We start from the raw sequence: 21505 nt of genomic DNA, 5'->3' as shown, positions 1-21505 counted from the left end.
GTGTACTGTATGTGTGTGTGTGAGCGTGCAGTTTTGCAGTGATGAACTATTTAACAAGTGAATGAATGTACATGCTGTTGTAGATAAGTTACAGGTTATAACCACCCTATTACAATCTTTGTGCATCCACTAGTATTGGTCCATGGTCATCACGCAATCTTAGTTTGCCCCTCTGTTGAGTATGCAGTGTGTATAAAATGGAGGTCTGGGGTTTGACCTAGGAAAAGCAGAGGAAAAGATATATGTGAATAATAAATAGATGTACCTAGTTTTGTAAGTAAATTACATGATGTAAGAAATGTATTAGAATGAGTAAAAAATGCTTGTTTGGCCCTGAAAATGTAGAAATAGTAGAAAATGCACAGGAATTGGCTTAGGCGATTGTCAGTAACGAATTACATAACGTCCAATGAAACAAAGTACCTAGAACCTAAATATAATCACCAGAGTGGATGTACATATAGTTAAAATAGACTTACATGGAGTGAAAAATACATTACAGTCCGTATAACTTAGTATACATGGAGTTATATTTGTACATAGATAATGCCATTGTACTAGAGTAAAAGTAAAGTGATGTGAATCATTAATCATATCAATGGGAGTATTAATAGAATTTGGTTTACGAGTAATGTGTGTAACATAACATATTGTAAACGGTAATACACACTTATGTTGTCGTTTACATACATACTATTCATGAACTATTGTAAATTATGGTGTTGGATGCATAATTGGTAGGAGCAGAAGTAATGAATTGTAGAGAAATTGGCAGAAGATGGGACTCATGAGTTAGGAATGGAGTTCAACATGGAAGAGGATGCGTACAAGTTTTACAACAAATATGCCTTTAAAATGGGATTTAGTGTACGCAAAGACTATTTAAATAAAGACAAAGACTATTTAGTCTATTTTATGCGGTTGTCATTAACGAATGACATAAGGTCCAGTGAGCTAAAGAATTTAGAATCAAAATATAATCACCAGCGTGGATGTACATACAGTTAAAATAGACTTACATCGTGTGACCAATACATTACAATCCGTATAAGTTAGTGTACATGGAGTTGTATTTGTACACAGATTGTCTTAGAGTAAAAGTAAGGTGATGTGAATCATTAATCATATTGATAGCGTAATAATAGAATTTGGTATATGAGTAATGTATGATTCATAACACAATATGAATGGTAATATACATATATGTTGTCGTTTATGTACATACTGTTCATGAAGTGTTACAAATTAGGGTGTTTGATGCATAATTGACAGGATCAGAAGTAATGGATTGCAGCAAATTGGCAGAAGATGGGACCCCTGAATTAGGAATGGAGTTCAACAGCGAAGAGGATGCGTACCAGTTTTACAACAAATATGCCTTTAAAATGGGTTTTAGTGTACGTAAAGACTATCTGAATAAAGACAAAGACGGCGTGACCACGTCTAGGAGATATAGTTGCTGCAAGGAAGGTGTAAAGCGCAAGTACGAAGGTGATGTGATGCCAAAGAGGACACGAGCGCCGACGAAAACAGGGTGTGGAGCTAAAATGGTTATCGTGTTGTTTAGAGGAACAATGAAGTACCGTGTGCATGACATTGTCTTAGAGCATAACCATGAGTTGCACATTGTTCAATGTGCGCACATGATGCCATCACAAAGAAAAGTGAGCGAGGCTCAAGGATTCCAAGCTGAAATAAGCGAGGACGCTGGGCTTTCATTGAAACAGAGTCATGAACTTATGGGAAAGGAGGCAGGTGGGATGGGAAATGTGGGATATACTCGGGAAGACCTGAAACGATATCTTCGTACTCGACGGGAAAGGAGTTTGAAATATGGAGAAGCAGGTAGCATGCTGAATTATTTTCAAGAGCAAACACTCGAGAATCCATCATTTTTTCATGCCGTACAGTTGGACTGTGAAGAGCAGATAACGAATATCTTTTGGGCTGATGCAGGAATGTTAATTGACTACAAATTTTTTGGAGACGTAGTCACATTCGATACAACCTACAAAACAAATAAAGAATACCGGCCACTTGGAGTGTTTGTGGGTTTTAACCAACATAGGCAAATTGTGATATTCGGTGCTGCCCTTATGTATGATGAGACTATAGATTCTTTCAAATGGGTGTTTGGTACATTTCTAGAAGCAATGTGCGGAAAGCGTCCAAGTACCATACTAACCGACCAAGATCATGCTATGGCAGCCGCTCTTTCAGTTGTTATGCCTGAAACATTTCACGGTCTATGTACGTTTCACATAAGGCGTAATTTTATGAAACATCTTGGCAATCACTACAAGGAAAATAGTGATCTTCCATACATGTTTGGTGCATGCATGTATGAGTTTGAAGAAGTGGAACAATTCAATAGGGTGTGGGAGGCGATGGTGAAGAAACACGATCTTGAAAATAATGAATGGCTCTCCGGATTGTATAGAATTCGTGATAAATGGGCAAGGTGCATGATGAAAGAAAGATGGACCGCTGGAATGCGAAGCACCCAACTCAGCGAAAGCCTAAATGCAGCAATTAAAAATCATTTGAAACTGGATCATGACCTTGTGCAGTTCTTTAGACATTTCAATCGGGTGGTTGATGAAAAGAGACATAATGAACTGATCGCAGAATATGAAATGAGGCAAAAGCTCCCCATGGTCGGGTTAAGGCAAACACCTATGCTCGTGCATGCATCAGAGACGTATTCACCAACCGTATTTGTTGCATTCCAAAATGAATATGGCGAGTCAACAGCTATGGTTATATTGAGACAGCAAGATGCAGCGATGATTGTGGAGTTTGCGGTCATGAGGTATGATGGAGGACCTGAAAGAATAGTGGTATTCAATCGGAATGATCTAAGTGTACGTTGTAGTTGCAAAAAATACGAGAATGAAGGCATTTTATGTGGGCACGCGTTGAAGGTGTTTGATACTGTGGGCATAAAAATAATTCCTCCTGAATACATTAAGAGGCGATGGACAAAAAGAGCTCGGGCTGGAGACTGTTTTGATCGGCGAAGACGGGAAGTTGTGGCTGATCCTAAAATAATGATTTCAACTCGTTATCGGGAGCTCGCTCCAGCCATGATTAAGGTCGCAACTCGAGCAGCAATGTCGGAGGACACCAGCAAAGTAGCAATCACTGTCATATCCGATTTGGCAAAGAGAGTTGAGCTCCTCCTCTCAGAAAGTGAAGAACAACCTTTGCAAAATCAAAAAAATCTGAATATGGAGGAACGGGATAAAATTGAAATTGTGAATGAAATGGGGGAGGCAGTAGTCGCAAGAGGCATTAAAAAACGAGGTGGTGGGAAGAAAAGTAGAGTGATGCGAAGTTGGATCGATAAATTTGACAGAGTAAAAAGAAAATCTAGATTATCAAGGACTACACAGACTACGGTATGGATCAAATTTTGGTACTCGGGGAACATTTATGCTAAAACTAAGTTATCGTTATGCTATTAACTAAAGTTTAGGTATCATTCATGATGAAATAATATTATTGCCGTGTCAATACTGTAGGCCTCAGAATCGGAGCCGACATCGGTTTCAATTGAGGAATACATGTTTATGGGATGTCGTTCATCTACTGACTCTGTTTCGGTTAGTATAAAACGGACATGACCGTTGCTTTTATTTGGATGTTTCTAACAGCATCAATAGTTACATTGATCTTACATTGTGTGATAATGTTGTTACGGCTGTCATCCCTCCTGATATACCTATTTTGACTGTCTTATACAATGATTTGGTCCATACGAAACTCGTAGACGCATTCAATGAGCCAGACAGTGAATGGCCCTCCAAACGCTATTGCTCCGAATATCGATGAAAGTGAAACGGTATGTATATATTTAGTAGTTAAAATAAAGACCTTCTTATTCGTGTAGTAGAGCTACCTTTTTTTTAGGGTTAGTATCAGAAACCTCCCTTGAGGTTTCTTCTAATCACACCTAGAACCCCTCATGTTTTCGAAATCACACTTAGCACCCCTGAAATGACAACTTTGGTATCATTATCAGCCCCTCATTATTTTTGTTCCACTTTTACCCTCCTTGTGAACTCTATTTATGTAACTCACATCCCTCCAACTTTTGTAACACTACAAAATCGTTCTTAAGCAGTGTAACATGTTTTGAACATTTTGTAATTTTATGTAAGCTTGTTGTACATCTTTATAATAGATTGTGTTTCTGTTATTAAGTTTTACAAATAATTCACATAAAGTTACACATTGTTTAAAAAATGTTACATTGATCTGAACGGTGATAAAAAAAATGTGACTATGGATTCTAATAATGGCAGCAATAGTTTCAATATGTGATTGTAGTTGTAAATAAACTTGCTCTTCCATTTTTATGAAAATGGAATCGTATAAATAGCTTTTTGTGCATCCTAATCGAATGGAGTTTGTAAGTTATTAATATTGCGATGCCCTATTATCAAGTAAAAATGGATTGCTAATGCTATATACTCATGAATTCCCATCATCTTTAAACATCTTTTAGATTATGTTATTATTCACTTAGAAATTGCAATTTTGACAATGGCACTATGCCCATTGCCAAAAGTCAACATCACTGGAAACTCTATAGCTATTTAATATTAGGGAGTGGGATAGGAACAATTGTTAGATCAACCATCCCTAAATCGTGTAACATTTTTTGAACATTTTGTAATTTTATGTAAATTTCTTGTACATCGTTACAATAGAAGTCTGATAAGTTGTTAGTGTACATATGAGTCCAATATGTAATAATCGTATTTGTGTTGATAAATTTTACACATAGTTCAATTAGAATTACACTTTGTACAAAAAATATTACATAATTACATAATAATTTTACATAATTTAGGGAAAACCTCAAGGGAGGTTTCCGAAATTAAGTCTACATAAATAGAGTTCACCATTGCGGGTAACAGTGGAACAAAAATAATGACTCGGCGGACAATGATACCAAAGTTGTCATTCCAGGGGTGCTAAATGTGATTTCGAAAATATGAAGGATTCTAGGTGTGATTAGAAGAAATCTCAAGGGAGGTTTCTGATATTAACCCTTTTTTTATAGTATTGTAATGGTGGGCACCTGAAAGCTGTCAAATCATGCAAATTATGTAGTTAACGTATGCTCGCTTTAATAACATATTATTTTTTATTATTCGAAGGGTCACCGTTTGGCTAATCAGGGGCCTCCTAGAAGTGTCCCTACAGAATGGATGCATCCCAGATTTTCTATTTTTTCCAAGTATAACTCTGTAAGAGATGTCTTAATGGTCTGATATATCATTTTTATTATAATGTCTAGTCCAATTTAACTTTTTAAGTGAGCAATATAGGGATTGGTAATGATTTGTTGACAGTCGATTACTTATACTATGTAATGTAGGAGGAGCGTGCAGCACTTTTAACACACTGTGATGTTGATGCATATCATGTATTTGCACCTTCACCCCAGGTGATAAACTTTTATCGTTACAGCACATATTTGTGTACTGTTGTTAATTGGAGACTTGGATATCGTATATCATTAATCGTATGGTTCATTAATAATATTGCTGATTTACCATCGTTACGCATTTCAGGGAAGAAATAACACCCAGGGATTGCAACTTCGCGCTGACGTCGCCGCCCCCGAGAATGAGATTGATGAATGATGTGTAACTATATTTTGCGAACGAGACATTAGAGTGGTTATCCCAACTTAGGAATACTGCATATGTACGTGTTACAAGCAGTTAGTAGGGTGTTACAACTTATTGACGAGGTTGTACAGGCAGCATTGATATTTCACTCTTTTCAAATTTAGACAAGTGGATTACAATTGTAATCACATCTAGTGGTAGTAATCATCAATAGTTTGTATTGGGTTATATAAAATTGTTAGGAAATTATAAAGTTGGTAGAAAATTGAAGTAACAATTTTACAATAGAATTGAACGTGTTTTTTGTGATCGGATATTTTTCACTAAATCGACCATAACAGTTGAATGGCTGGCGTGATATGTATACCATTCTACTACATTCAATTGCATACCTTAATGGCCATAATTATTGGCATAGATCGCACCGGCAAAGGTACGATGTATAAGATAACACAGTCTAAAGTATAAATTGTCTTGATTTTGTTACGATGCTAAATTCGAATTATTATTGGGCTATTTTTATTAAAACATTATCATTTAGGCCATTTGTTTTGTATCGATTGACGAATTTAGCGCCCCATTGACATGATGTATCACAGACACATCAATTGGTATTACAAGTTTTTAGGTTAATTGAATTATGGTCAAACCAGGTCACGACCACATGTTGGTAATAGGTGCGCATAAGAAAATGATTCCTTGGAGAATTAATTTGTAACGTTAAAACGAAAGTTTACAATGTCACAAAAAGGAAGAACGAACAGTACAAAATGGGTTACAACCAGTAAGGGATATGTTACTGTTACGTTACAACTAGTTACGACTGTTTAACAGGCATGATTAATATCCAAATATGTTAAGCAATTTGTTTGAGTAGAGATTATAATGAGTATAGTTTTATCGCTACCCCGATGAACATTGGACTACATCCCTTGTTATCAGTTATATCCCATACAACACCTGGGAACGCCGTCATGCATTAAACAGTGGGGTATGTACCTTTGAAAGTCATCGTCGCTTGATTCAGTAAAGTCAGATAGGTCCGGGTCCGATATAAGCATGGGATCTGCTAAAATGTGTTGAACCATACCATGTCTTTTTACGGCCTGGATCTCGTGGAACCTGTGAAGCCTACGTTCCATCTGCATAACTTCTCGCTGTAGTCTGTGTAATACACTTGCATCATTGGCTTGTGGTTCTATAACAAGATCCGCTGACCTTGTTCTGGGGATTCGGATGCCATGCCAGCGACAAAATACCTCTAATTCCATTCTTCGCTCACGAACTGGCTCCCATATGGGTTCATGGTCAATAACGAAATGGCCAGACGGTAGATGATCGCTGACGGTATTTTTAAAAATGTGACCAGCTAGTCCCAGAGAATTGTTGGTGTTAAGTGGAGCGTTCCTGAACTCGCGTTTGGTACCATATAAAATCCTCCCATCTGGTGTTTCATACTTGCTTATGGCATTCGTTGGATCCAATGATACTTTCCGTCTTTTTTGCCGAACATTTGATGGTGAGCTTGTATGAGACCCTTCGTTTGTGGATTGCATGACTACGCTAATACCTACTGCTTTTTGGTTGGATGAAAGGAAGGATCTACTGATAAAGAATTAGGTGGGAGAAAAAAAGAGGTAGAAATTTTAACAGAGCACCTATTTAAGACCATGCATAGTAAATGGTTTCTTCTGACAACACGACCAACTGCTTGCTATGTCATTTCATGTTGTTCTCCACGGGATAGTACTCATGGGTGAGTAGATGAAGGCATGGCAACCACCTATTAACGAGACGATAGACTCAACGTTTAGTCAAATGTATAGTGTGTGGATGAAATAATTGTTTAATTTGATTCGATCATGACCTGTACTCCAACAACAATTTGGGTCAGGTGAATACCCAATTATTCGAAGTCACCTTACTTTTCAAGTGTAACAATAAGTTACCACCAGTATTTACGTAAATTACAGGACGTTAATAAGCTGTTACCGCTTATTGATGTTCTTGTACAGGCACCTTGTCATTTGCCTATATGTTAAAATTTAGACAATTTGTTTACAATTGTATTAACGATAAGTATTACAGATAGTATTACAGGCACTTCAATAGGTATTACTCTTTCAGTACAGAAATGAACTTACAATTGGCGGCTTGGCTTGGTTCCACATGACCACATAATAAGTACCAGTTTCGCAGAAGAACATGATACTTCGTTGGGACAAGTAATTTGAAAGTAGGGTAACTATTATTTAAAATGCAACAAATTTTGATTACTCCATGTACATGTCGAGTTACAACCAATTATGTATATGTTACAATTGGTATTACAACTAATGAATATGCAAACGGCAGTTTTTCTGTGCATCTAGTTAGAACTACTGATATTACAGCTAGTGATACTACAACTAGTTAATATCCGATGAACTTTTCCTCTTCTCTCGTTTGCGCAATTGCGCTTGGCACAAACAATAAGTCCGGCCCTCTAACACATATAATTTCTTAGACACTTTAGTAAGTGTCCATTGAGAACATAGAGATGGTCGATTCGAACCCCAAAATAATTGATGTAGCGAGGCCTTCTCGAACATCTCATTAAATTAGCGAGATCTTCTCGAACATCATGCAACCTACTGGCTGCTATTTGGCACCCAAGAGCTTGATTTCTGTGTGAACCCTCTATTGATGACACTGCAATTGAGGTTAGAGGAGGGTTGAAAAATACTAATAATAAATTTCGTGCACGGGTTCATTGCCACCCTTCAGTAGAATGAAATAGGAAGTGTGAAGTTATTGAAAATGAAAAATGTTTGTGTAGTAATGAAAGGTGGACGAAAAAATGTTTGTTGTTGAGGGATATACAACTGCCACCGCGCCCTTTTATAGTCCGCAGGACCCTGACAATGTAGTAAAATATCACTGGACAACGCATTCCAGACCAAACAATTTTGTCGTGGCAGTGGAAGCTGTAGAGTTCGATGCAATTAATTGAATTGTGTCAAATCTGTTCACACAATAAAACAAATTAATAGGACAGCTGGCTCATGAAATGACCTATACACCAATATTAAGGGTCATGTGGATAAACAGTTACACATCAGTGACCTGTACGTTTCACTATGTACGGATTGCGTTACAACCAGTTAGGTGTATGTTACAATTTATTATAACTAATGAATTTGCAATCAGCAGCTTTTCGTTTGCTCTATTTAAAACTGAATAATATTCCAACTAGATATTCCCTGATATTACAACTAGTGATAATACAACTAGTTAATATTCGATGAAACTTTTATATTCTTTTGTTTGTGCTATTGCCCTTGACATAAACGATAATTCCTCCCACTGACACATTAAATTTCTTAGACACTTTATTAAGTGTCTATTGAGAATAGTTACAATGATCGTTTCGAACCCCAAAACATTGCACTTGCGAGGCCTTCTCGATGAAACTCATTAAAATAGTGAGATCGACATTTTTGCATATGAAGCCAACTAGTATATCACGGGAGAAGAGAATGTACACTCACATGCAGTGCTTGAACCATATCAGATAAGTTTCGTTACATACAAAGCGTCAGATTTGTAGTACCGACAGTGAATATACGTGTTACGTGCTGTTTCTAATCGTTTACAGGACTTCCACCCCTCTCAAATATGGAAGCATCATGATGGGTCACATGCTGCTAGTGAACTATTTCAAATCAATTCAGACAATAAAATAAATTTTGCAGCTGTCTTCTTGTTCTGGTCCTGTACACCAACTTTGAGAGGGGTGGAAGACAACTAATAATAAATTTTATATTCGGGTTCATTGCCACCCTTCAGTAGTATGAAATGGGTTGTGTGAAGTTGATTACAATGGAAAGTGTAAACGATAATGAAAGGGGATGAACAAACTTTTGTTGTTGTGGGATATAAAACTACAACCGCGCCCTTTAATAGTCCGCATGACCCTCACAATGTCCTAAAACATCAAGGGCCAACGTATTTCAGACCAACAATTTCGTCACGACAGATTTAACTGTAGAGTCACATGCAGCTGGTGAACTATGTCATGATTCATTTTGGACAATAAAATAAATTTGACAGCTTTTATCATGGAATGACCTGTACACCAACATTAACGGTCACGTGCATACAGGGTTACATATCAGTGACCTTACATTTCACTACGTGCATACACAGTTACAGTCTACAGGTCAGTTACAAATCTTCGACAACATTTTTTTGGCCCAAGTCAGATGTGTAACACTCTATGGCCTTGCAAAGTTTATGACCTAAATTTACTATCTCTGTGTGCGATTCGTACCTCCTCAACCGGAATAATAGTGTATTATTTCTTTTTATGTTATATAGTAAAAAAATTGACTTTTACGGTGTTATCATTTTGAGAGGGGTGGTGCATTATCAACATTGACCCTGTGACTCGACGAGATCAACAATAATATTATTTTTAGGTATAAAACCTTGTTTGGTTACCACTTGCACAGCTACAACACCTGCTGCGCCTAAACTATGCCAATTCAGAATATTTAGGTACAAAGCGTGAAATTTGTAGTACCGCCACTGTTGATAAGTGTTACGTCGCGTGGGTAATCAGTTACAGACAATAACACAAATTTTACAGCGTTTATCGTGAAATAACCTGTACGCCTACATCGTGGGTCACGTGGATACAGGGTTACACATCGTTGAAGTTAAATTTCACTATGTCCATACACAGTTGCATTATTTTTCACGACAACTTGCAAGGTTATGTAAGATAAATTATTGAATTAGTACACGGCATCTATGGTTTACTACAGCTTGCTCATCAACTGACAAAATGAGAAGCCAACAGTTGTTAGAAGCACCTACTTTGCGTTAATACCATACAGGTAATGTAAAACTATCCGCCAAACCGCTCGCGAATACGGGTCCAATCTTATACCACAGAGTCAGCGAAAAATTGCTATTAGTAGCAACAGAAGGGCGACCGCTACCGAAATCCTCATGAAGGTTTTCATTTGTCGAATATCGTGTTCGATGCCGTGCATATGGTGCGAGAACGAGGTTGAATCATGGAACACTCTTCCGGGACTGTCGAAGGAGCTTTCTCTGCTTATAGCCTGTCGATTAGGTGAGGTGGGACAGTAGTTAGTCTGAATTTGTTCGTCATCCCTCCCTATTGGACGGCACCAAGCAAAGAAAGTACATGCTTTTGTTTCACACACGAAGTACAGCAACCCCTTCGTTGGTTTCTGTGACTCGACGATCTTCAGGGCTGCCCTTCTTCCACAACTACAGTAGCGATATTGGTACCTTAGGTCAGTAGATCCGCCTCCAGTATTGCTAGATGAAGACATTAGAAAGATGTAAACCTCCCTTGGAGCAGATGTTAGGAATTGATGTTTGTAATAAGGGATGATGTAAAGGTAATGTGTGTTGAACGGGATAAGTCACAAAGCTTCAGATTTAGGTGTGTGGGAAGAGACGATATAGGAAAAAATACATTTTTCATCCCCAACGTTTAAGGTGTTCACTAATTTCGTCACTAAATTTTCACACAAAACACATTTCATCCTCATAATTTTGTAATTATGAACAATTTTGTCCCTAAAATTTATGTATAACACATTTCATCTTCATAATTTTATAATTACTACCAATTAAAGGATTGTTAACCATTTTAGACATAATATCATCACATGTCCCATTCATAATTGTATTATTAATACTTAATTCAATTATTGATTAAATTATAGAAATAACAACAAGTGTTTTTTTGATACGAGACTATATCTATTTTTTTCCTTTAAATGGTGATATGATATATTTGAGACTAAATAAATAGATTGAAAGATAAATAGATGATTGAAAAACATGTATATGATACAACAAAACAAAATCTTGCAAATAAATGACAATCTAAACCATTCATTCTTTTGTATTAATATTTTTCTCACATTTTCGTGTACCTCATTGTGATTAAGAAGAAAGTAATGGTGGCTAAAAATTTCTTAGTCTTTTTTGTACTAAAATGAGAAAGTGAATAAAGAAAAGATTTTTGAGGTTTTAGTTAATCCATTTTTTTCCTAATGGCCATGTTGTGATTAAGTGACGCTATCCCATTCAAATTGATTGACAATCTACCAATTGTCCATATGAAGCCAAATTTAGGACATTATGAGGATGGAATGTGTTTTTATGAACTTGAAGGATGAAATTAATCAAAATTATAAAATTACAAGGATAAAATGTGTTGTGCATGAAACTTTAGGGATGAAATTGATTAACACCTTAAACATTAGGGGTGAAAAATATATTTTTGTCGACGATATAAACTAGCAAAGATGCTTCTCAGAAATTAGCAAGTATGAAATAAGTAACATGTTGACTTGGATCTAACACAAAAACATCTCAGACATCAAACGACACGTTTGCGAGCTGTTCATGGTTAATATTCGGCCAAACAAAATTAGTCCAGTTTAGATATCATCTTATACCACATTTTTTAACAATATGTCTGGAACCCTTCTAATTTTGTACGAGACTATTACACGTTGTCGAACGGGAGTTACACCATATGCAAACAGAGTTATGGAGTATACAAAATGCACACACCTTCAGCAACGATTGCACTTGGAACCTTTCCTGTGTATGTAGGCAAATTTTGCATTACTGCACCTATGAAATAGGTGCAGGTGCAACCGTCCCTGGCAATTGTGGTCATTATCAACTGTGCGTAACTTTATTTGTACATCGTGTAACTTTGTTTTCACAGGATGTATTTTCCGAACAGATAGTGATGGGCCCCACACTTGGCGCGGAAATCGAGTTACATGGTGTAATCTCAGCCGCACAAAATTTTGAGGGCAAATCTTGGCCCTTAAATCCATGAAATAGGCATGCCAGGAAGTAGGGATTGAAATCTATAGAGTAACATCCTTTCTTGGGAATCATGTTCATTTGATTTCACACCCACTTTGAGTACAAGGCGTACAGGAGATATTATCGAGACGTTTGATGAGTGTTACGGCGAGTTACTAAACAGTTACAGAAAATTGCAGCTTTTATCATGAAAGGAACTTAACAAAAACTCAGCAGGTCATGTGCGCTGGTTGAGGGTTCCGACCTTCCGTATACCGTTTATATGTGTATAAAGTTTTTTCATGCAGTATTTGTTAAAAACAAGAATTTTTTCATGCTTTATGCCTTACCTGTATATTATTTCATCACACACTTTATCATCTTGACCCCATATTTAATATTTGATGCACAAGTACTTGACGTGGCTTTACACCTTGTTCAAAGAAGTCATCCTTTTGAGCAAGTGTGGTAGTTACTGACAATAAATGGATACAGATAATAAAACCTCCAAACTTTAATGCCTGTGGTCGGTATTACAAGTTCTTGGCCAAGAGTCAGATGTGTAACACTCTATGGCCTTGGTCAGTGTATGAACCAAAATTTTGTACTAAAGTTACACGTGGTGCAAACAAAGTTACGCCGTGTGCAACCAAAGTTACGCGCTGTTGAAAATGGCCAAAACTAGTATCTCTAATATTTGATGCAATTTATTACCAGTCTGACTAATATAAAGTGCGATCAGGTGAAAGTTATAAACTTGCGCAAGATTCAAGATGTCTTATACAACAACAGTATGTGTAACTTTTTACGTGCTCTATGTAACACACTTTCAACTACGAAAGCATATATATACCAATCCATGTCAATTAATAATCCTTGCGTACAAAGCGTGAAGGCGATAAGAATGAGCAATGGCACTATCAGTGTCATAACGTGTTTCTAATAAGTCATGAATTTTGCCACTACTCTTCATTGTCCATAATCTTCGTAGTGCCGGTATTACAAGTAGTTAGCAAAAAGTCACAGACAGATTTAAAACAATTAATGTTCGGCTAATGTTATTACTGACAATATTCTAGTGACAACTCAAAACCTAACTTAAATTACAAGTAGGTGCAAATATTGGCGCTAATGTGTCCAGAAAAACAAAATCAGTAACTGTTTCAAAAAATATCCTTTGCTATTATGCATAGCAGAAACAACAAATTACATCCCTGTTGAAGATGCTCTTGCAACCATTTACTATTTACTCCCAAGCATGGCGGAAATAGTGTCTACAAACTTTGTATTATGCTCCGAACTACAAAGCCGCGCGGTGTACAGCATTCGATACTTCGTAATATTTTCCTGCCACAATTTCACCTCTGATAATCAGCACCACGATTAAGTCCAATTTATTAACCATTTTATTGCCACAAGTACGTACAAAGATAGTTACAAAATGTGACCACACCTTTGTAATTCGCATAGCCAATCTTCCACTCCAGTGTTCAAGAAAGGTCATCGTGAAAACTCCACTATCGAACCTGGTCAGATCAACATGAATCTTCTCAGGAATAAGGATAATATAGTAAAGTGATGGTAGTACACCATTGCAGTGATAAGCTATCGGGAAAAAGGACATGGAAGATCCGATATTATACCAGCTATCGGGTGACTGATGAGGGACATCAGCAACTTCGAGTTTGAAACTTGCAAAGTCTATTTTCATCCCAAATTTAGCTGCCATTATCAGTCCGAGGCCACGTTGCTGCACGAAACACGGTCAAGTAACTCAACATATGATAAAAATCAATGAACAATTCCCATAAACAATCATACCAAGCGCTTTAGAACTGTAATATCTTTGCTTTTTGCTTGTTGTGGGTCAGGGTCTAGCAGATGGACTACGTGATGCGTGACATGGAAGGAGTACACGAACCAGTAACTATCTACGCAGACAGGGACAAGAATCTGATGCAGAGCAAAAACCATTTCAATGGTAAACTACCATAATTTTCATGTTTACTAATAATTTGCCAATAAATACAAATTCAGCAATAGTTACGATAAGACATAATTGTCCATACCAACTGACACTTGGAAGGATTAGCCGAATTATCCGGGCCGCGGATCTTGAACAACTTTATAAGCTTAGCAGTTAGGATGTCATCCGACTGTGCATCGAATTTTCGAAGATTCAGGATGCCATCCTGTTAATAATCAGTACAAGGGAATATAAGTGTTAACGGTGATTTTCAGAATTAGTATAAGATTATAACATGCATTTGTGCGAAATTTTCATAATAGTTTAATGAATAACTTGCCATTAGCCAACAACAAATTTAATGCTTACAACTGCTATAGGCTCGACAATATAGCGTTTGACTCTACTGGTTGTGCTAGTCGCCCCGCCCCAGTTGATATGCCGGGCAAACATGTCGATGACCTGTTTATTCACAACACAGTGACAGAATTGATTTAGTTACTGCCATTTCAAAAACCTATCACTTTACCTTACCAAACCAACACAATGTATTATTTGTCGTATGTGTCAAATATGCCTAACCCGAGTCGAGACATGCATGCCATCACAAAGAGTCCTGAGGTCATCTCGTGTGAGAGAAAGTTGAAACATTTGAATGAGAGTCTCCCTGCCATTACGCGAGACAAAAGGAGGCGCTATTTAAATTTGCCAGTTCTTATCAACCATGAGTTACAAAAATGTAAATGCTTTATCAAGTTGTTACACTCAGTTTCAGCCAACAAATAGTAGCACTAATAAACCATGCATCCCCTAGGATGGAGAAATTTTACTACCTTCTGCTACTTCTTCATTATAATCAAGTAGTAAAAGATACGTAATTTGGGAGAAATTTTACAACCGTCTTCTAAGAAGAAGTGATGCCACTGCAAACCAACTTTAATTCTAACTGGGAGAGCATAAAAATTCAAAGGCAACATGCAAGAAATGACTGACTATTTATAAAAGGGATAATTTCAGATACCCCTATTCAGCTTTTGACAGTCTCACTCTCCTCCTTTACGAATTCAAAAAATTTCAGAAAAAGTCTTACACACCCTCCTTATCATAACTTCAGGTCCTATTTCTTACATCCTCGTGGCTAAAACGACTCAAACCCACTCACGACTTTGCTATTTTTTCGTGATTATGGGTTCAAGAATCCGTCTAACATTCTCAAAAGTAACATTTGAGTATTCTATATCTAATCTCCATTCCACATGTACAAATAATCAAGTAACTAACACCTAACAGGAAGTACATTTTGCTAGTCTTAACTTGGTGACTAACAAATAATTAAATCGAAGAAGAGGGACATTGAGTTAACCTCAAAACATGCATGAATTCATTAGGAATGGACTGGAGAGATGCACTTAACAAATAGTGGCAACTATAAATTCTTAAGTGGCTGTAGCATAACCTTATAATCGTATTATAAACACATTGGAACCTTACTTGGGATTCTGATCTACCTCCCACGCGAATGCAGCGATCCTTTTATCGTACGTGCTGACTGTTACGTGTGAAGGCAGAAGGTACTCGGCTGACCGTAGCATGCTGCTTTTCTTCGTTGCCCGAGTTGGTCTCCCCTCATTCTCATCTTCAACAGCTGCTGAAGATATCAATACATCAGAAAACATAATTCAATAATTAGTTCACACTGACAGAATAATGCTTAGGTATGCGTGTTATACAAAAAATTAATAAGTCAGCAGCAGGGCAGTAAAGTTTAACCGATTAACCGATCAGCCAAGTACTCTTCAATTGATATGCAAAACTAAAATGCATTACGCAATAATTCAGCTTCAACGGTATCAGGGTTTACAGTCGACAGAACATAATACAATAAATTCATGGAAATTCGTATATCAAATTCTTGACAGCCACCAAGTTTACTAACCTTTCCTTTTGCGACTATAAGACCGCAACCTTCTCGGTGTGTTTGGCCCATCCAAAGGATGCTCAATTTGTATGGGACCTGTTGAGCAATCATGCTGCATATGTTGTGTGGCTTCATCCGTAATGCGGTCAGAAATGCTTGTTATATGGTCAGTATGTACTTCAACGTCTCGCGAATCAGGTTGGCCAATTGGTGGGGTATCATTTGCCTTGTTTCCACTGAATGAAATATCCTTTCCATCACCTGTGATGCCATCATTTTTTGCCTCCTTTCCATCACTAGTTCTCCCACTTTGCTCTTTTTCAACCGTCTTCTGCCCTATTGCTTGCCGATTTGTTGGTTCAGTCTCATCTATTGATCTGATTGACGTCACAATGTCATCGGCAGTACCACCGGCATCTTGTTCTTTTTCACTATCACCGTCATCGAGATCTTTGGAGTCCTTTCCATCCTCAGCCGATTGATATTCTGAATAATCTTCGCTTTCCATATCAAGATGTATGTGCTCTGAATCAGGCAGCCTCTGTTTCTGCTTTTCCTTTGAAACGACCTCTGTTGCTGCTGCTTTGGCCCTAGGATGAGAACACAATATTTCTGCAATCTTTAATATCCTTCTTTGACAATTCACTGTCATACTGTACACTTCTGAAAGCTCAGCCTGCTTATACATTAACAAACTATAATGAATAGCTCGTTTCGACTTAATCCAGAACAGATGAATAGGAAATTATGCATTGATGTGTATTACTTCCTTGTGGATCTCACTAAATCTGCCTTTTCACTTTCAATTGGTGAAATATTTTTCATGACTAAGTTATGAATATCCAGTTATATGTGAAAATGCCTTCAGCTGTATTTGCCACTCGAATCGAATGAGGTTATGATAGTTACTTTTATATTTTGCATGAATAATATGCGAGAATTTTTTTCACTGCTCTTTTCTGTCATAGAATATGGAAAATACGACACGATCTGTTCTATGCAAGAAATGTACCTAGCTTAGATCACAACAATAGTGTTATTTGTGACCGGTATTTGAAAAATGTTGCCACCTTTTACAAAGCTTAACAAACGATTGGGTGTACTTATTTGTCCCAAACTCCACTTACAACAAACTTTCCTATTTTTGTATGTTATGCATAGCAAACGCAAAATGATTGTATGCGGTCATGGAAGATTTATCATGATTGTATCGGACAAGATAACTTTCCCCAGTTATGAAGATTTGGCTGCTTACAAAAACATCAGTATAAATGCATAACATTTGCTCTTAAGCAACAACATTACACAATGAACTTTCTTCTAAGAAAAGTTAGGCAGCTTACAGCAATGTCATGATGACCGCTGTCCATCATTATTCCAACTAGCTCAGGGGGTAGTTCATTTATCTGTGCACCTGATTCAGCCTCTTCCTCTTCATGCGCCCCAATCTACGAAAATAAAGTCAAACCATCATTTCATAAGTACATGGTATGTGTGTCTTATACATATGAACTAGTAAGTTACAATCCTTATCCAAGCAAAAAAATAATTATCTCTCTTACTAGTTTTCCTTTTCCATAACCTCCGAGATTATCGATCTCCAATGCATCCCGCTGTGAAATTAAAGCATCTGTCCATGCCTTTGCTCTTGGTGTAACTCGAGCCACTCTATGCTTTAGTATTGTCACTCGATCGAGGTAATGCACCTGCAAGCCAATTGGCGACTGACTCATCATTTATATCATTTGCAAACAATATATATATCACGAATTTCAAAATTTTATTTATATCTAATGTTCAACAATCCTCTTTCCCGTCCTTCATACTCACTTATCATATCATAATATGTACGTTGCATAAACAACCTTCATGTGCCTAATTAAAATTTCAAAATCGTTGCATCCCCTACTAGTTAAATGACTTACTAACTTTCAATAACGTGTAATTAAACTTACCAGTAGAACAAAGATGCAGCCCCCAACATATTGGTGCTGCTTTCCGCTTTTCTTCTGTACTTCTAATATCCTATTGCATAGTACATTTCTAATGTACTGGGCCCAGTTTAATGAGGCCACCTCAGTAACCACCTTCGTGCAACCCCATAGCCGGATTTTATGCTCAGCCCGTGTAGTTGGAGCCAATAGACATCCACAAGCAAATGCAACAAATAGTCGCTTGAACTCGTCCCCACTGCTCATGGATACTAACTCCTCCGGCAGCTCTTTCCATTTGTATGTTCGGCGACTTGGTCCAGAATCTCCACCCTCACTGCTATCAGCATCTTCAACTGGTAAGGGGCCATCATTTGGGATTCCAAGGATGAAACCGATGTCTTTTGCTGTTAGGGGTAGCACACCATCTCCATGTAATTGAAAGCTGCTTAGTGTAGGATTAAAATTGTCGACCAGCCAGGTTCCTATGCCGTTCGGAATGGAGCGACACTGTATTTCCAGCAGCCCTCCAAACCCCATATCTCTGATTTGCTGTTTTTTTGTTTCATCAATGTTCGATGCTAACCAAACCATCTGATTTGGTGAACAACGAATGGTGTACTTCGGATTCTATAATCAAATTCAAGCGAAAAACTTAGTTAGTCATACACAGATTATTACATACAAACCTAAACTTCATCCATACTTTGTGCTTACCTTATACTGCTTTATTGGCGGTATAGTCTTTCCAAGTCGCGTCATTTCTCTCTTATACTCCTCTTTTTCTTTCCAATAGTTCTCTTTTCGCTTCTGTACTTCTTCCTCGCTTAATTTATCATATGCTGCTTTGACCATTTTATTATACTGCATTCGATGCATATAATCGTTAATCATTCCTAATGTCATCATCATTTTCTAATGGGTTAATAGTATAATTCCTCCCCTGACTTTTGTTCTAATCACATCTGACACCTCTCAAATTAATATTATCACACCTAGCACCCCTGGCAGTGGGATGTGACAAATTATCCTAATCAAAAGATAACAAATTATTCAAAAATCACCAACATCTACCCCATGCCACAAATAACCTTAACTCATTCAGAGGCAAAAAAAAATCTGGATAAATAATGTTATACCACAACTAAAGTTGAATGCCCATAATTTAAAAATAATCTATGCAGTATACGGAGACCAATACTCCACTACAAAACTAAGAACAAAACTGTATACCAAAACAGATAAAAAAAATCAGAAAATTCTTTTAAGAATTTTTTGATAACTATTCTGAATTATGTTATATTTTTTTACAAATTGTAACTCTAATTGAACTATCCGTAAAACCTATTATAAGAGATACGATTATTACGTATTGTACCCATATGTACACTAATGTGTTACACAAAATTACAAAATTTTCAAAACGTGTTACCCTATTCAAGGATGATTGATCTAACAACCTTATTTACCTCGCATCTCTCCAAACGATACATATCGTCGTACTCCATGGTCTACAAAATAACAAATTCGGTTACAGTTTCATACAAATCCTATTACAACCCTGATGCTATCCTATTATTTATTATATGATCATTTACGTATACTAAAAATCAAGATTTATACCTGTTTTGCTCCTACGAAGTATACTCATTTTGGGTTATGGATAAAAGAGGAACAAAAATAGAGTCTTTCTCCTATACTTCATTTTTTACTACTATTTTCAAATAGAGGGGCTGACAATGACATCAAAGTTGTCATTCTAGTGGTGTTAAGTGTGATTTTGATAACATGGAGGGTGCTAGGTGCGATTCTAAGAAACCAAGAGGGAGGTTTCTGATATTAACCCTTTTCTGATTGTGTTGATTACTTTTACCGCGCCCCAACTTTCCAAATTAATGTTTTATTTAGTTCTTATGCGTACCTCTGTTATCTTAATGCCTTTCGCTGGAACGGTGCTTTGATACTCCTTCCTACACACATTCAATATTAACCAATTAACTGTGCATTCTACTCATCATTATTATTTTTAATAAACACCAACATTACCTAAACTTCATCCACGGATTCAGCGGTGGAACTGGTTGTCTAACTTCACTTGTCCCCGCTGCCTCTATTCCTTCATTTTCGTCTAAACTCTTGTTCCGTCTTTTGCTTCTTATCCGTGCCATCCTGTTTATACATAGCAATGAATATAATAAACATACACCAACGAAGTCTCAAATACGACATACCAATTACGCACTAACTTTTCTACTCTATTTTTTCTCTGTACTTATTCATCCACACCATGTAACACTTATCCAACACAACCGTGAACATGCACAAGAACTAATACAATTAACATACATTAATGCAGTTTCAAATGGAAGCAAATTTGAATTTCAATCTAACATTTCTCTTCACTTTCTGGCCTGTGCCTGTTAATCCACACCATGTAACACTTTTCCAACACTTTGTTGATGCAAAAGAACCAATACAATTAACATAGATCAATGCAGTTTCAAATGGAAGCAAATTTCAATTTCAATCTAACATTTCTCCTCTTTCTGGCCTGTGCCTGTTAATCCATACCATGTAACAGTTATCCAACACCATGTAACACTTTTCCAACACTTTGTTCATACACAAGAACTAATATAATAAACATACATCAATGTAGTCCCACATACGACATTCCAATTTCAATCTAACCTTTTCTCTTTTCTTTCTGTTCTATTCCTGTTAATCCACACCATGTAACAGTTATCCAACAACATGTAAGACTTATCCAACATTGTGTTCATACACGTGAACTAATAGAATAGACATACACTAATGAATATCCAGAAAAGACATACCAATTTGACACTAAAATTTCTACTCTGTTTCTTCTCTGTGCCTATTAATCTACAACAAGTAACACTTATGGAACACTGTGTTCATGCACATAAACTAATACAATAAACATATACCAATGATGACCCAAATATGACATATAAAATTCAAACGATCAATTCTATTCTATTTGTGTCCTATTCCTGTTAATCCACAACATGTAACAGTTATCTAACATTGTGTTTATGCATAGCAACGAATACAATAAACATACACCAACGAAGTCTCAAATATGACATACCAATTATACACTAACATTTCTACTCTGTTTCTTCTCTGTACTTGTTAATCCACACCATGTAACACTTATCCAACATTT

General features: G+C 36.9%; 1 protein-coding gene across 1 annotated transcript; it reads left to right on the top strand.

Moving 5' to 3' along the window:
• Positions 1 to 1283: 1283 nt before the first annotated feature.
• On the top strand, positions 1284 to 5657 carry LOC113757039 (protein FAR1-RELATED SEQUENCE 5-like). The gene is made up of 6 exons (XM_027300452.1): positions 1284 to 3401; positions 3525 to 3605; positions 3773 to 3844; positions 5169 to 5276; positions 5390 to 5458; positions 5586 to 5657. The coding sequence occupies exons 1-6, from the start codon at positions 1284 to 1286 to the stop codon at positions 5655 to 5657; spliced, it is 2520 nt and encodes an 839-aa protein (XP_027156253.1).
• The last annotated feature ends 15848 nt before the right edge of the window (positions 5658 to 21505 follow it).

This window comes from Coffea eugenioides, unplaced genomic scaffold, assembly GCF_003713205.1.
Source record: "Coffea eugenioides isolate CCC68of unplaced genomic scaffold, Ceug_1.0 ScVebR1_2636;HRSCAF=3701, whole genome shotgun sequence".
Classification (NCBI taxonomy): Eukaryota; Viridiplantae; Streptophyta; class Magnoliopsida; order Gentianales; family Rubiaceae; genus Coffea; species Coffea eugenioides.
The sequence above is the reverse complement of the archived record's forward strand: the minus strand, read 5'-3'. Positions and strand labels throughout refer to the sequence as shown.